Below are 16536 nucleotides of genomic sequence, written 5' to 3'. Positions count from 1 at the left end.
TGTGGTGGATCCATTTTACAAAGCAAATAATCCCCTTTAAGAGTTCAGATTTTTTGCCTACTTGACTCATTTAAGCTAGGGCTTGCTTGCAAATTATATACAGATAGGCAATTTTTACAAAACAACTTTTACTTCATAATATCAGCTACAATCTGTGGAGCACATTAGTGAGTGTGTGGTGTGTTGGCAGCACTTTACATAAAGCATCCCACTGGTTCCTCACAATAACCCTAGGAGATTAATATTATATCCCTATTTTATAAATAAGAAAGCTAAGTTTCAGAGAAGTAAGAAACTTGCCTGTTGTGTGCATGAGCTGGGATTCGAATCTGGATCTGAACCTCCAGTTCTCCCATACAAGTAAGGACTTCTTTCTCACCCATGATCATATGAGAGTATTTTTGTTTCCCCTTCATATAAGGAGATGAGAACTGAGTTCTCTACACAAAAGCATGAACTGCTCTGGAAGGCATCTCAAAAAACGAACACAGGTCTGCCCTAGAGATGGAGATGAAGTTTAATGTTTAGGTTATCCATGTTATGGAGAGAAAGCATCCTTGACCCTAGGGATGGCTTTAGATATTGGGGGGGGGGGGATAAGACAGAATTTATGGACTGGGGCACCTGGGAAGCCAAGTTCAAGGAAGGTCCCTAGGACCGGCTCCCAAAGAAGTGAAAGCGGCACTCACTCCAGCCAACTTGATCCCCAAGCCCACCGGGCGGCACTCTGGGGTGTGGACTCAGCCCCACACCCAGGAGGAAGGCCAGGTAAATCAGAGTTCCTCCAGTTCCCTGACAGTCCACATCTAGTTCTTTCTTCCTGTTTCCCCACATGCTGACAAGAGGGATTTTCTGTTCTCTTCCCTTTGATGTTTACACAGAACCTCCCACCCTGGCACCATGTTACTTTGCCAGGAACAACTCATAGAAATGAGGAAAAAACTGGACTGAACTCAGTTTTAAACTAGTTTAGAGCAGAGGCTCGTTCCTATCGTTGGCCTCCGATCAATATATGGCTGGACAATTAACCAGTTTCTGCTCCTACTGCCTCTTCTATGAAACAGGAGTTATGTTGTATTCATTTATGGAAAGGTTTTAAATAATTATCAGTGAATGGACTCAAGGTAACCTATTCTATGTTATACGTGTAAATGATTAATAACAGTGACTAGTCATTTATGGGGAATGTTTTCAGTGTTCTTTGCGATGGTTTTCCCACTGAATTTTATGTGAATGCACCTGGGTGAGAAAACGTGGTAGATAAGTGTCCCTATAGCTACGATCACTCCCTGAGGTTTGTTCCTCTAGGTACTGCCAGAGGACAAACAGCAAAATCTTCTTCAGCCACAGAGGGTTGTACAGATGGAAGCCCCAGAGGACCCTAAACAGAAGCAAGTTTGCACAAATCTGTCCTGGCAAAGTGTCATTTTGGCCCTATGTGAAACAAAACAGACTCAGTATAAAACACAGAAGGAATGACCAGAACTAATTCAACACCATCCAGCACTGTGCCTTTGATCCCACATCAGCCCTCATTCTCCACCACCCCCACCCAGGCCTTACTCATCCCTTCTCGTGTCTTTAACTGATGGTTGCCTAAAGGAGGTAGTAATTCCTGTCAAGGAAATGATAATTAAAATTCTATACTCTGCACAATCCCCCAATACATACCATGTGATTCAAAAAAATAATATTCGCAGTCAAAATGGAAAGTCAACATGGTTTTCCAAAGAATCTCGTGGTTCTCCCTCCACCCCTCTTCTTTCCCTACTCACCCCTGCGGGAGTCCATCTGCTGTAGAAAATGTGAAGGCACTAGGACCAGAGAGCCCCTTCCTGCCATTCGCTTGAGAAACAAAGCCTTCCCTCCTCCCAAGTGGAAAGAAATAAAGGAGTCTGAACTAATCAAAACCTGCAAGCCTGCTGGTGGAGCTTCAGCTTGTCAGTGATGCGACTCAGTGGAGTGAGTAGAGGCTTCGAGCTTTGCAGAAGATGAGACAGGGAGAGAAACAGAGACAGAAACACAAAGAGAAAGAAAGAAAGGCATTAACCTGGCCAGGAGTCAAACAGGTGCAGAGAGCGCGACCGCTGAGAAGAGCGTCTGACACCTAAGAGGAGCCTACTGTGTGTGCCTCAGTGGGTTTACTGGTTTATCTACGGGGGCCGTGCTCCGGTCTGTGTGTCAGGGCTGCACTGAGAGATTTCCTTCCTTATCCACGGGACTCACATGGGTGCCCGAGAGCCCTGAACTCTTCTCCACTTGCCAGTGTGAAGCCTGCGTACGCTCTCCGGCTCTCTCTGTGATGAATCCTCTCCACGACGGAGAGAGGAAGCCGCATTGTTCACCACGTGCGCCTCCACCTCGAGCCACGGTTTCTGCAGGGCCTCTGGAATAACACTGTGTGCGCACAGGGGCTGCCAGGGCCAGAGCCTCCTGCAGAGGCTGCGGCAGTCTGGGACTGGCCACTCACAGGCCACGCGGGGCCTTTTAAGATCCTTCCAGGCCTCACCACACTTAAAATGACTAGCTTCTGATAAGGACCTGAAGTTTGCAGGTGTTCTCTCTCAGAACAAGTCAGCTTGGACGTGTGGGACTTAAGAGGCTCTAGAAATGGAAGGCCGTGCCATCAGCCTGCGATCTGGCTTACAGGCGGACGTCGAGAAGAGACAGGAACGCAAGCAGAGGAAGGCCTGGCCTAAGACCCTCGGGAGACCGCGCCCACCGAAGGGGACACAATTCAGCAGAACGAAAGCTCGGTGGCACTGACTGTCCTCTTAAGGAAATGATGCCAGCTCTGGCGGGTTTTCAGTCTTTTCATTTAAAAGGTTCAAGTACTTGATAACCTTGTAATCCAGAGGACCCGGTTTGCCAGCTGTCATCCCCTTGCCCACACGTCTCTGATAGAGAGTTACTGTGAACCTTGGCCCACCCTACAACCCCAGCACCACCACCCCCGCCCCCAGCACGGGAGTGGGTCTGTAGTTAAAGTATGGTCTTTACCTGAAATGCGCCTGGGCACGTCGGTGATGGCAGGAAGCCCCGTGCCCCGCGTGGAAGACAGCGGGGTGGTGGAGTGAATGGACGGGGATGTCATCTGGCTCAGGTAGGACGGGTAAGACTGGTCATAGGACCACGGCGGGGAAGACTGTGCCTGTCTGGGGTCTGGGAAAAAGAAGAAACATCTTTAGAGTACTGGCCACTATGGACTTAGAACATGCAGCCCCAAACTGAGAGGGGATAAATCAAGAGAAAAAGGAGGATCCATAAGGACTACTGACTTCCTGTGGCCCCACCCACTCAGGCCCTGGATGGCACAAACCTTCCTAGACTTCCAGGCTCGATGAGTGTGACAACATGGGCCATGCATAAGGACTATTTCTCTCTCACACATAAGGATTTCTATTTAGAAAGTCTAAAGGCCATTTAAAAAACAATCTGCTCCAGTATCTTTACAAAGTTGAATTCTGTTTATTTTCTGTATCTTCTCATCTTATTTCAATGAACACATGTTACTCTCGACTTTTTTTTTTAAGTTAGAATTTCTTTGAACAATCAACTTGGTTAAAGAAGAGGTAGACTGTACTTTTTCCCCGTTGCGTATCCAGCTACTATCTTTCAGATGTGCTTTTTGGTTTATAAAGTACATGATTCCATGATTTCACTTTCTTTCCGGGGAGGTCAGTGGATGGCACTTTCTACCAGCAGGGTTAGGAGGTTGAGGGTAGAGATGAGAACAGAGGTAGCAGCATGTGAGAAGAACACGGAGGAGGGCAGCCAGTTTTAGGATTCTCATGTTAAAGCTACCCCAGAAAATAACTTTTAAGAAAGAGACAAACTCAATTTCAAAGTCAACTGCCATTAAGAACTGAAAAGCTTCAGGGCTCCCAGGTGTCTCCATGGGTTAAGGGTCTGACTCTTGATTTCCACTCAGGTCTTGATCTCAGGGTTGTGAGATCCAGCCCTGTTTCGGGCTCTGCATCAAGTGGTAGTCTGCTTAAGACTCTCTCCCTCTCTCGCTGCCCTTCCCCCACCCCTTCTCTCTCTTAAAAAAAAAAAAACAAAAAAACGAAAAGCTTCACCACCATACAGTTTCAATGTTAAGCATATGAGTTTCTGACAGTAAGAAAACGACCCAAAACAGAAAAGCAGGGATATGTCTTTAATCCTATTGGAATCTGGTTTAAAGATGCCACATGTTTGGAATACAGCCTAGTGTTACCTATAGTCACTGTAATAATAAAAATAATGGGCAGCCAACTTGTTAGGGTTAAGTGCTGAGCATTAACAGTATCTTTTGATGTATCTCTATGGGTTTCCTGGAGGCACAAGCTCAAAGCCAGTTATATTTATCAAAAGGGCTTCAGTCTACAGAAGAAAAAAAAGGTAAATTTGCTCTATATTTCCAGTGTATATTTCAAACTGTTTTGTTCTTATCAGAGAGCTAATCAAACAGAATCATAAGCAAATTTCTCTTAATTTTCTTTTTGCTAATTCTAAAATGTTTTGCTAAATTTTAAAAATTCGAATACACTGGGCTGTTCACAAGACAACATTGTATATTAGAATATTCAGGGACTTTTGAATGTGCAGAATTAGATTCAAATTCTGAGGCTTCTAGTTTCTAGCTGTGTGATCTTCGGTTAATTACTCAGCAACTCTGAGCCATCTCTAAAGAGGTGGGGGTAATTATCTCTGAATCACAGGGATGTGAGAATTACATTAGAAAACCACGAAGAGAGGACCAGCACAAAGAGGCACTCACTAAGTATTGATACTTGTCAGAAAGAAAAAAAAGAAAAGAAAAGAAAAGAAAAGAAAAGAAAAGAAAAGAAAAGAAAAAAAAGAAAAGGAAAAGAAAAGAAAAGAAAAGAAAAGAAAAGAAAGAAAGAAAGAAAAGAAAGAAGAAAGAAAGAAAGAAAGAAAGGAAAGGAAAGAAAAGAGAAAACTCTTGGTGACACAGGGCGGTCCCCAGTTAAAACACACCTGAATTGGCACTAATACATTTGGAGTACATTTAAAATTATTTCCCTAACACCTATTAGCCTCTAAAAATGACAAGCTTAATTTTTTAAAATGATCAGTATGTTTGAATAGTCAACGCAGGCTTATCACTAAAAATAAAAATGATTACAAGACACAGGTTATTTCTGAAGTGATTCCTCTTTTAAAGCCTCTTGGTTTTTCCATACAATCAAAGCCAGTTAGTTTCAGCTATTTCTTGTTTATTTGTTCAATTCAGAAACAGTATATTTAAAGGCTAAGTAGAACAATACTGAATCAAAATAATTAAATACATCTGAATATTTATCTGATGTTTACTATATCAACAGATACATAGGAAAATTCCATCCAATTCAATGTCAGGGAACATTTACTGGAGTTTGTGATTTGAATAAAAGTACAGTCCTGTAAATGGTTAACATACACTTTTCTTTCAGAAACCTAAAGAGGACTTGGTCTTTAAAGTAATGAATTTTTGTGCTGTAAAATGTTCAAGGCTGAGATTGTAGAGATGGGCAACATTTCAAATCAGAGTCAGTGGTCCTTGTTACATATATGACATACTTCCTTATTTTAGCCATTAACGTAATTCATTACATTTCAGAGAAATGTAGATGATCTTCAGATGGGAAAAGATGCATTCCGTCCAGCCCTAGAAAGCGATCTCATAAAGTCAAGAACCTCTCTCAAGCCACATTTCAACAGACAAAAAGGACAAGAATCACACAGATAAATGAGCAGGGCACACAGGACTCAGATGTGGATCTGAACTCTAATCTGACTTTACTGGATGACTTCCGGAGCAAGCAGTCTAACCTGTGTGTCTATTCCTCTACTATCACATGCTGTTAGCAGTAGTACAGGGCTCCCTGCCTAAAAATGGGAAAAAATACAAAGAAATGTAAAGAATGACTAAAATGATTAATGTTCAAACATATCACAGAGGAATCAGGGAACTTAATTTGGGCCGCATTTCAGTTCTCCCTTGTGTGGAGGGGCAGCCTGGTCCAGAGGGTAGTAAGTGGGCTTTCCAGCAAAAGGGTTGAGTGTTGGAACCCTAGCAGCTCTGCTATTTATAAGCTGCACGGCCTTGGCTGTGTTAGGGAACTCCTTGAATCTTAGTTTCCTCATCTGGAAATGAGTGAGTGTATCATGATAAAGTGAATATTGTGAAATGGTCATGGGCACTGGCTAGGCAGCCCAGACCCTAACTGTGCTGAGCAGTCCAGGCCATCACTGCACTGAGCAAGCCATTTTAACTTCTGGGTCTCAACAGCTCATCTGTAAAATGGGAATAACGATGCTACTTAGGGTTAGGGTTGCTGGGAGCATTCCAAGACAGGGGCCTTATCTGATGAGTTATCTGGCATTCCTGGTAAATATTAAGCACATAGTAAATGTAAGTGATTACTGCTATCTGTAAAATGAGTATAATAACCACCACCATGTTCATTCCAAAAGTAAATGAGTTAATGGAAGCAAAGGCATTCATTCATCAAGTGCTATATTAAAATGATTACTACTCTCTTTAGGAGCCCACAAGGTCAAGGCTCTGCTGTGTGACAAGGGTTATGTTTCTCAGTGTTGCTGAGCCTTAGTTGCTTCACCTGTAAAATGGGTATGATAATACTATCTCAGAGTTGTTATAAGGACTAAATAATATACTGTAACAGGCAAATCATCATTATCATTCAAAAATATTAAAAATCTGACTCTAAACCATGCAGGGTGGCTGGGGTATCTAGTGTCATTCTTGAAGTTTTCCAAGATCAGACTCAACACAATTCATTGCGATGCCTGGCACATAGTTAGTGCTCAATAAGCAAACACTCAAGGAACCTCCCAGCGTGGCTGGAGTGAATAATGAAATTTTATAATGAAGTAGTAATTACTCATTCTCCAACTTCCCCTTAGGCTCTAAAAGAAGTTGTATTAATGACATTTTAGTTTTTACATCAAATCACTGACTTCCAGAATATACAGTAGAACCGTGTATGAAAGGATAGTTTTGCTTTTAGTGGAGGTCCTTCCTGAAGACAACCAAGATTATAGAAAATAACTTCTCACTATCCTTAACAAGTGAGATCTCTCTCTGGTTTTTTGTCCCAGAGGAGAGACTGCAGAGCCCAGCCAATCTCTTTCAGGGTGACCATCCTAAGATTCTACGAGAATGCCCAACTTAAGGAGAGAGAGTTACTACAGAAAAATAAAACACAAGAACTACCATACGGGGTTCACTAGATCTCATAGAAATAATGTAAAAAGCGGACAGCAATCTCAAAAAAAAAAAAAAAGAAAGAAAGAAAGAAAGAAAAGTGATAGTCTCCAAACACCCCAGGCCCTCTCTAATACCTTGTGAATGGTATCACCATTTCTGGCCTGTGTGATCTTGGATAAATCACATAACCTATCCAATCTTCAACCTTCCTGGTGTGTACAATGGGGATAAATAAGGAGACCTTCCTCCTCAAATTGTTATGAAGGACAAGGAGCTTTAGGAGCTCACAAATGTAAAGAGAAAGCACACGGTAAGAACCCAACCAGTGTTCATCACTATTAAAACGTCTCCTCTACTGAACTTTCATTGTGTGTTTATGTTTCCAGCCCATAATCTCTTATCCTAGTAGAGGACAGTTTTTAGAAGTCTGTACTTTTGAAGTCTACTATTTGGAGAATATATCTGTGCTGGTCATGTCAATATCCCTTATGATCATTTAACCTTAATCGTGTTCCTTCTTCATCTTGGTTTCTCCCAGAACAAGAAATTCTAATCTGTTTAGTGTATTTTTTTTTAAAGATTTTATTTATTTATTCATGATAGTCACACAGAGAGAGACAGAGAGGCAGAGACATAGGCAGAGGGAGAAGCAGGCTCCATGCACCGGGAGCCCGACGTGGGATTCGATCCCGGGTCTCCAGGATCACGCCCTGGGCCAAAGGCAGGCGCCAAACCGCTGCGCCACCCAGGGATCCCCTGTTTAGTGTATTTTTTTTAATACTGTACACCTTAACTTTTTTCAAACTGTAGTGCAAAAAATAGCCATAAAATATCTTGATTTCCTAAATGCCCACTCACCAAGAAAACATAATCCCATCATAAACATACAATGATAGCATGTTTGCTTAGTTATGGACAATTATTAATGCTTACAGTAGAGAAAAGTCACCTTAACCTGATCTCACAGATGCCTTTGGAACTCAACTTCCTGAAGAAACCTGAGACTTCTGGGATTCGCTTTAAACTTGGGTGAGTCAGAGCAGGTGACAGATGGCTTTTAAGCATCACCAGCCAATCCTAAGGTTGCTACCAGGGACGAGTCCTAGGCCTTGCTCTGAGACAAACCTACTAATTACCATTTGCAAACAAGAAACTGTCTTCACTCTGACTTCAGGTCCCACAGGGCTGATAGAACCACTCTTTCACTCCACCCCACCCAGAGTTAGATTGAACAGTTTGTCCCTTTGACTCTGCAGAGGAAGGTACAGTGTCCTACACTCCAACATAAATAAGAATATTCTTTATTTTTGTGTCTCAGAGGATAGAAGTGCCAATCGTAGTCTTGCTATTATGTCCTGGATAACCTGTAACTACCTATCAAGCACCCACAAGATTTCAGAGGAACTTCCTTTCTCAGAAATTTTTCGAAAAAAATGAAAACCACTATTGAGCTTTAAATATTTTATGGTGTTCTTAAAACTGTAATTCACTATTTTTACATGACAATCCTCAGAAACAGTATCAATATTATTAATAATATTTATGATTATATTATAGAAATTCAAAGTACTGACATGTTTTTATACAGATATGACAATTTAAAAACAAAACCTTTGTTAATGTTTTTTTTTATGTGCAAAACCTTTGTTAAATTTTTTTTTTTTATGTGCACATACTCCTTAGTGCTTGGGAAATCTGAAATCCTAAATATCACATGAGCATTTAAATATGACCATACCCTATTTCTCCCCAAACTCCTCTGCTCTCACCTAAAATGGGGGTTTTTAAAAGGAAGTTGTGATCAAATTTGACCTGTAAGATAAACCCGAGAGAGAAAATCAGGTCTTCCCTCTATGATGGGCCTGCCGTTCTCACAGCCAGGAAGTGACAAAGCAAAATGATTAAATGAGAGAGAAGAGAAAGCAGCAGAGGACCTAGGTAGGGCAGAGAGAGCTCCTATAGCCTAGATGAAACCAGTGAGAAAATGGGCCCCAGATCGAACTGTGCAAGCATGCCAAGAACTACCGCCAGGCATATAAGGTCAGGCTACTTAGTAGATATCTTGGATCTGTAACTACACCCTTCTAGAAGAAATCATGGTTTCCTTTGTGAGAAGAAACCAATTCTAGCTACTAAGAGTTCAGGTTGAATAAAAAGGAACCAGGCATTCGACATAAAAAATCCTTCAAAGCCGACAGAGAGGCAAACCATAAGAGAGTCTAACGATAGGGAACAAACAGGGTTTGATGAAGGGAGGTGGGTGGGTGATGGGCTAGATGGGTGATGGGTATTGAGAAGGGCACTTGTTGTGATGAGCACTGGGTGTGATGAATCACTGAGTTCTACTCCTGAAACCAATACTGGACAGCCGCATGCTAACTAACTTGAATTTAAATTAAAACTTAGAAAAAAGAACCCATCAGCATTGGTTCTAACTGGCAGTCTGTCACAGACACAGCTACCACCAACACTGTGCAGGATTGCTCCATATAGCTTATATTTTAAAAAGACAACAGAAGCCCAGAGGTCTGCATACACTTTATAGTCCCTCTCCCAATTCATTAAGTCAAGAGCAAGGCTCTGATTTAGCTGACCTTTTTCTATCTGCAGAGTACAAATAGTCATTACTGCCACCTTAGCAGGGCTTTTGAGGGGCAGGGGGAAAAGGAGTTTTTGCATGCTGTTCTGGTGAACCAGCAAAAAATTAATTCTTATTGTAAAAGACAGCTCCTGTAAGCCCATATGGCAGTGTGATGGGTCTAAGGGACTGATAGGACACAAAAGGCCTTTCCTGCCTTGCTCACACAAGCAGCTGGGAAAGTTAAGACTGAAAAGATATAAACAACAATTAATTCAAAAATGTTCAAAGCATGTACCTGTGTCTTTAAAAAAACACTCTAAAGATAGAAATGAACCATGAAGCATCAATGTCAGAACAGACTTCATAAGGTCTCTTTCTAGAGTGGTGTTCCTTCTGCATGGGCTACTTGGGGATTGTTCCAGAAACTCCCATAACATAAAGTACAGAAGGCAACATACCCAGGAGATGCTCCCCAATGCTAATTGGAGAAGAGTGGTTCCCATGTCTCAAGGTGTCTTAGCACCAGCCAAAAATGGAAACAACTACTTATTTAAACCTGTAGGTCTAAGGAAGGCAAGCTCTCTTCTTTGAGCTGGACCACAGTTTCTGAAGTTCAATCACTGGTACAGGGAAAAAGGAAGGAGTGGCCATTCACCTCCTAAAATGGTATATAAAGAGTCATGGCTCTAAGAGTAGCCATACTTTCCAATGACTGAAAAGCTAATTCCATGTCTGCATAATTGAACTCTAAACACTCCAGGTAATAAAAAGAGAAGGGGGAGGCAGACAGAAAAAAGGCACCCTAGGAAAATGAACTGACTCTAGGAAAATATGTAGAAGTCTTAAGTCTGAAAAAGTCTGAGTCAGGCTTGGGGGGACGGGGAACAAAGCAGGCTCAGAGCTGCACAAAAGCCCAGTGAGCGGTAAGTATGGAGACTCAGTGGTTGCTCCGAGCAGGCCTCCTTTTGTAAACACTTCGGTTAAACACGTGTAGGTGTGAAGAAGGGCCTGCTTTCCTAAGAATCACTCACAACAAGGCACACCATGCATGTGGGTTGAACTTCATGCAGAGATGGGAGGAAACAAGTTAACAAGGGCAAAGCCTGAATCAGCGCACAGAAGGCTTCTTCCTGTTTGTGGGGCCAACAGACCTCTGTGTAACGTGACCCAGCAAGAGCCAATGGTTTCTGCCAAACTTCAGCACATCTACCATCTACTGTGAGCACCTGCTGTATTTGGGAAACAGTATGATGAGAAACCTCCACATTCCCACCCCTCTTCCTCCACCCAGTTTCTACCCTAATCAGTACATCAGTCTGTGTAAACCTCAAATATTTCTTAAGAAAAACTGGGGTACTTAAAATGAACTCTGTAGAGACTCTACTAGTTTAAGATTATACCCTTTCCATTGCTCCCAGGGTCAAATAAAGCCAAGAATCTCAACAGAGAGAGGCAGGTTTACAATTTCCTATCCTCAACTGTTTTGGTCATATTACTATCATTCATAATACAAATACACTCACATCCATATGTACATTCATTCCCATTTCAAAACAATTTACACTAAACACCAAATGTTTAAATTCTATGTCTTCTCTAAGAACCTTTCTAGATAGACTGGATTTTTCAAATGAGCTCTCCCACTCACTTCTGGTTCTCTCGACTAATGGGAAACACAGCTCTTAAAACACACAGGCTCCTCCAAGCACAGGAAGAGCCTTGGACGGGTGGCTCCGGCACCAACCATGCAGTCGTGCTCCACTAATCTGCCTTCTCTGAGTCTTACTGCTTGCACCTGGACGATGAGAGGAGCACCTATCGGCTATGGCTAAGATGTTTCCCAGCTATGAAATGCTACGATTCTAACTACTCAGAAAAGTGGGCTCCCTACCCTCAGTCCTTTCTGGAGACAGTGGTTATAAGTGAAATTACTGAAGGTGGGTTGAGCAGATTTGGGCCGGCCATGAAAGGTAGTTGAGAGCTGTCAGTGGTGGTGGGTGGCTCACGTTAATAGAGAAGATACGAAGAGCAGGATTTTGACTCCTCCTCTCGTCCCCACCTGGGGCTTCCTCAAATGGACCAAGGTGGATACCGGATTCATTTGGCAGAAGACCAACCTCACTGATTCACAGAGCTTTAGACTGAAATTTGAGGAGAAAAGAGCAGCACACTGTTTGGATAAAACTGGATGCTATGTCGGGTACACTGGGCATGATGAGTTATGTCACAAAGCAAACAATGAGAGAAGAAAGACTTAGTAACTGTTAGAAGACAATGGCAGAGAAGAGAATGAGAGATGATATGTGGAGTCTAAGAGGTCACAGGCCACAACAAAAGGTTAAAAAAAGAAAACCAAAGGAAGTTGAATTAAGACAAGGTAATGAGAAGTGCCTTAAAAGTATCACCAGCTTTTGGATGAATGGGACTCATAACCGTCTCATAAAAAATGAGGGGATTTTCTTATTTAGAAAAAACTTAATAGAAGAAACGAGAGTCTATACCACGTCACACCTAATCTGTGTGGCATATCCCAGACCTCAATGGTAAAGCCAGCAGAGGGATGGGAAGAAGCTACACACAAAACCAGAACCCGAGATATGACGGAGATGTGGTGCTGCTGGCCAGAGAAGTGAACTTCAGTCCAAATCACCACACTCAAGTGGGTGGAGTCAGTTCAGGTCAAATCAGGCTGATGTCCACATCCAGGGGGGCAGCCAGAGCAACTAGGGTATTATAGAAGGTCCCCAGGCATGGTGACTTCTGCTATCAGATGGATCATGGCATCCACGGTGCTAAGAATTATCTCCTGGTCATTCATTCACCCATGCAACCATTCATTCACTCATTCCAAAAATACTGACTGAATGGCCTACTGTGGTACTGTGCTAGCTACTAGGGAGGTTAATGGTAAATACAGACAGACCTAACCTCTGCCCCCATAGACTTTACAGTCTGGCAGGGATGACTGACGTGAATCAAAGGTGAGAAATACTAGAAAGGAGAGTCCTTGGCACCATGACAATGCACGATGGGGGACCCCAACCACACCTGGGGGTCTAGCTTCTCTCATGATGTGATGTGACCATTAAGCCAAGAACTCAGTGGGCAAGCAAAGGTCCTGGAAAGCGGCAGGTAAGGTGAACAGGACTTTAGGCAGAGTGATCAGTGTGTATCAAGTTTACGGGACGGAGACAACAAGGTTTTTGGAGGAGTCAAGAGAGCCCGTGTGGGTGGATTATTGACAAAAGGTTCAAAATCTCGTGGGAGGAGAAAAGGGGAGGAGTCAGCAGGCAAAACCTGCTGGACCACACTGGAGGTTTGGGGCCTTATCCTAAGCGCAGTGGAAGGTCACTGAGGTGTTTTAAGTATGAGGTGACATAACCAGATATGCATTTCTAAAATCTCCCTTAGCATCATAATAGAAACAGGGCACAAGTCCAGTCTAGGACCGGGCAAACAGGGAAGGGTGTACAGGGCAAACAACCGCTGAAATGGACTGGGGGGCGGAGCCCAGGAGCCAGACTCAGGAAAGCCAGCAAGTGGCCTGGGGCATTTAGCTGCCTCCACACACCATCTGACTCAGGACCACGGGGATGAGGCTCCTGGCATGCCTCGGGCTGGATCAGATCAGCTCTGGCTGAGCAGGGGGACCTCTGGTGATGGGCCTTGGGCCTGCCGCTGAGATTTGGGCAGGCCCCGCCTCATCCATTCTGGTTCAAGGGCTAAAGCCTGGGCACCTGGACTTTTAACAAGCTCCCCAGGTGATGCTAAAATGCACCAAAGTCTGAAAACAATGGACTTAATTTTTACTGATGACCCTCGGAAAGGAAAATGACCCAACGCTATTCTGATTTAATCTTCCCTATCAAGAAGAAGGATCTTCAAATAGAATGAGCAAAACAAACATGCTTCAGAAGACATGAAGGCCCAGGAGAAGTAAGAAGACAGAGGAGAGAGACTTGTGCTTTAGACGAATTCAAGGTTCTGCTCCCAGATGAGTTCACCCCACAGTTTTGCAAGAATTGTGGAGACCAGTAGGCAAAGGCTTCTTTTTGACAGAGCAGGGCTATAAAGTTTTATTAAGTCGAGTCTGTTTCCCCATAACTCCACTCACTACTAACCTTAGCTTTGTTCTCTGGCATTACGCCTGCACATGAGAGTCCTGAAATTATTTGAAGATTGTGCCTTCACGACATGACCTATGATAGTTGTATATTCGCTTATTCCACTCACCTCATTTTGAGAAAAGCATTGCTCCTGGTAAAATCTAAATGTCAACTAGTTTTTTGGAGCTTCTGTTGGTGATTTGATGACCTGCTTGCAGTCCACTGAAAACACTAAGTCACCTTCAACACCCTGTGGACAACAAGTTTCTCACACCTGAGCTCCAAAGTAATGATCAGAAAGCAGAACAGGTTCACCAAAACCCATCTCCTAGGGTTACTACAGCAATAGATTAGAAGAAAGCTCACCTGTCCATTGTGCATCTTGACCTCAGCAAAGTATATGCCTTATCTCTGATGTGATTTATAGCCAGTTAAAAGGTCTACCAGAAAGTGGTGGTTGAGATGACTTCTGGTCGGCTTTGAGAGAGATGTATCGTGGCAGATTCAAATTCATTACAATCCAGCACATTCATTAAAGTCTTTAAAGAATTAGAAACAATGTTTCTAAGCTGCAAGATGAGACAAAGTTGTGAGGAACAGCCAACACACTGAGTGAAGCTTTAGAATCACTAAATAATCCTAACAAGATGGAAAATGATGAAACTGAGTAAGAAAGAAAGTACAGTGCTGCGTTTGGTCAAGTCCAAGACAGGATGGCAGAAGCCTGCCCTAAGAGCAGCCACAGTGTGATAGAATGACAAAAAAGTTAACACTGATTTTGGATGCATTAAGAGTACCAGAAGACACCTTCCCCCGCCACTGCCCTGGCCACACATAGCTAGAGGACAGTGTTTTCTCAAGGCAGCATCCAATGGAACCTCCAGCCATCACATGAGGAATAGTTGAAGGAGTAGCCAAGAGCTCCCATGTACCCTCAACCTTTCCACAGGACACCTACTTCCTGCCCAACCTGAAACTTAGGATTTCCCCGGATCTTTCTTCCTTCCTCCTAACTTTTCCACTTGCCTTATTCTCCAAAATCCCAAGACAGAGCCAACTCCTCTACAGAAGTTCTATCTTTACCATGACCTACCAACCTCCTGAATATCCCTCCATATTGGTAACTGGCTCAACATCTTCCTTGTTTCCCTGACTTGTACGAAATCCTACCAAATCCTAGGAGAGACTCATTCTCCCTGATGATCCAACTACACTAGAGCCCACTCCCATTACCAAACTGCAATGCATGCAGGAGAGAAGCACATAACTGTGATGGTTGGCTCTTCCAAATATTTCTATCCTTAGCCATCTCCTCAGTGATGCTCACCCAAAGCCACTTTCCTTTCCCATCATTCATCTGGATGACTGTTCCAATCATTTACTATTCTCCTTAACCTTCTCCCCTAAACTCTCACCTCCTCTCCACCTAAAACCACCTTGTCAGGTTTCACCTTCCTGGGACACTCATTTTAGCTCTGAGAGTTTCAGAAATCTCCTGGTGCGTAGGTTTTCTTATTCACAAAACAGATTTCACAATATGGACTCTTCAGTAATATCTGTCTCAAAGACTGCTACTGTTTTGAAACATTAAAAAGCAAGTCTCTATCCAAATAAAGCCCTAGAAAAAAAAAATCTGATGATCTTATGTGGGAGTAGGGACATACAATTTTGTTTCTGGAGAATTTATGCACATATCAAGATGAAGAAATGGAATCAAAATGCATCACCAGAGCATCCACTATACCAAACTGCATGCCTGACATGCCCCTCTCCTGGGTTGGCCTTGTAGGGTGAATATTTCCTCCAAAGCTAGATTCCTATTCTGATTATTTTGCCTACAGTCCATTGCAAAAGGTAAAAAGGGGCAAGAAAGGTCCTTAGGCAACTAGTGAAGAGGACAGACATGCATTTGTCCATATATACATATACATATATACATGTCTGTGTGTCTGTATTACACATGCACACACATGTGTGTATATAAAGCTAAAACCAGATATAAAGCCAGAGAAAGATAATGCTCTGGAAAAGAATGAAAGAAAGAAATCAAGAATTCCTCTGGGCAGAGACCCAAAGACCAGCTAGAAACACAACAGTCTTGGGGAAGGAAGGATAAAGCACGGCATTATGTAGATGGAGTCTTCTTATCACAATTAGACATTAACTATGCATCTTCTCTTCCAGATAGGAGGAAATTACAAAGGCAAGTTTTTTGGAACTCAAGAAATTAATTCTTTTTGGAACACTGCCCCTCTCCATTTTTCTAAGAGCATAATAAAGCTCTTATGAGACCCCAGAGCATATTCAGTTAATAAGGGATTCCTACTGACAAAAGTCCAGAGACCTTTAAGAAGTTGATCTAAGGACACTAATAGGCTAACAACAACTTGACGTGTTGACCACCAGCCTTCCAGAGTCTTCCTGAGCCTTATTCTTCAAAGCCAATCAGGCTGACCTCAAATTCTGCCCTTCTTCATAAGGTGGCTGCCAGAGCTCAATGGATGTGTAATTTTGTTCACACACAATTTGTAGCATTTTCTCACATGGACTGCAACTGGTGACTCTTCTAAGGAGCTTGCCAGCTTACAAATGTGCATGGCAGCAGCAAATTTACTTGGATCTCCTGCGCA

General features: G+C 42.8%; 1 protein-coding gene across 11 annotated transcripts in view; it reads right to left on the bottom strand.

Annotated features, from left to right (window-relative positions):
* Window positions 1–16536, bottom strand: part of RUNX2 (RUNX family transcription factor 2) — a 326022-nt gene that overhangs the window by 139436 nt on the left and 170050 nt on the right. For 7 of the 11 annotated variants that reach the window (XM_035697529.2, XM_035697534.2, XM_035697531.2 and 4 more), the window contains one exon: window positions 3001–3162. In XM_035697529.2, coding sequence (XP_035553422.2) covers window positions 3001–3162 — 162 coding nt within the window. Of the gene's footprint in view, window positions 1–300; window positions 499–1911; window positions 1981–3000; window positions 3163–16536 lie in introns of those variants that run through there. The other 4 variants (XR_004804105.2, XM_035697533.2, XM_035697532.2 and 1 more) reach the window with 3 other exon arrangements.

The sequence above is a fragment of the Canis lupus genome, chromosome 12 (assembly GCF_003254725.2).
Source record: "Canis lupus dingo isolate Sandy chromosome 12, ASM325472v2, whole genome shotgun sequence".
Taxonomy (NCBI): Eukaryota; Metazoa; Chordata; class Mammalia; order Carnivora; family Canidae; genus Canis; species Canis lupus.
The sequence above is the reverse complement of the archived record's forward strand: the minus strand, read 5'-3'. Positions and strand labels throughout refer to the sequence as shown.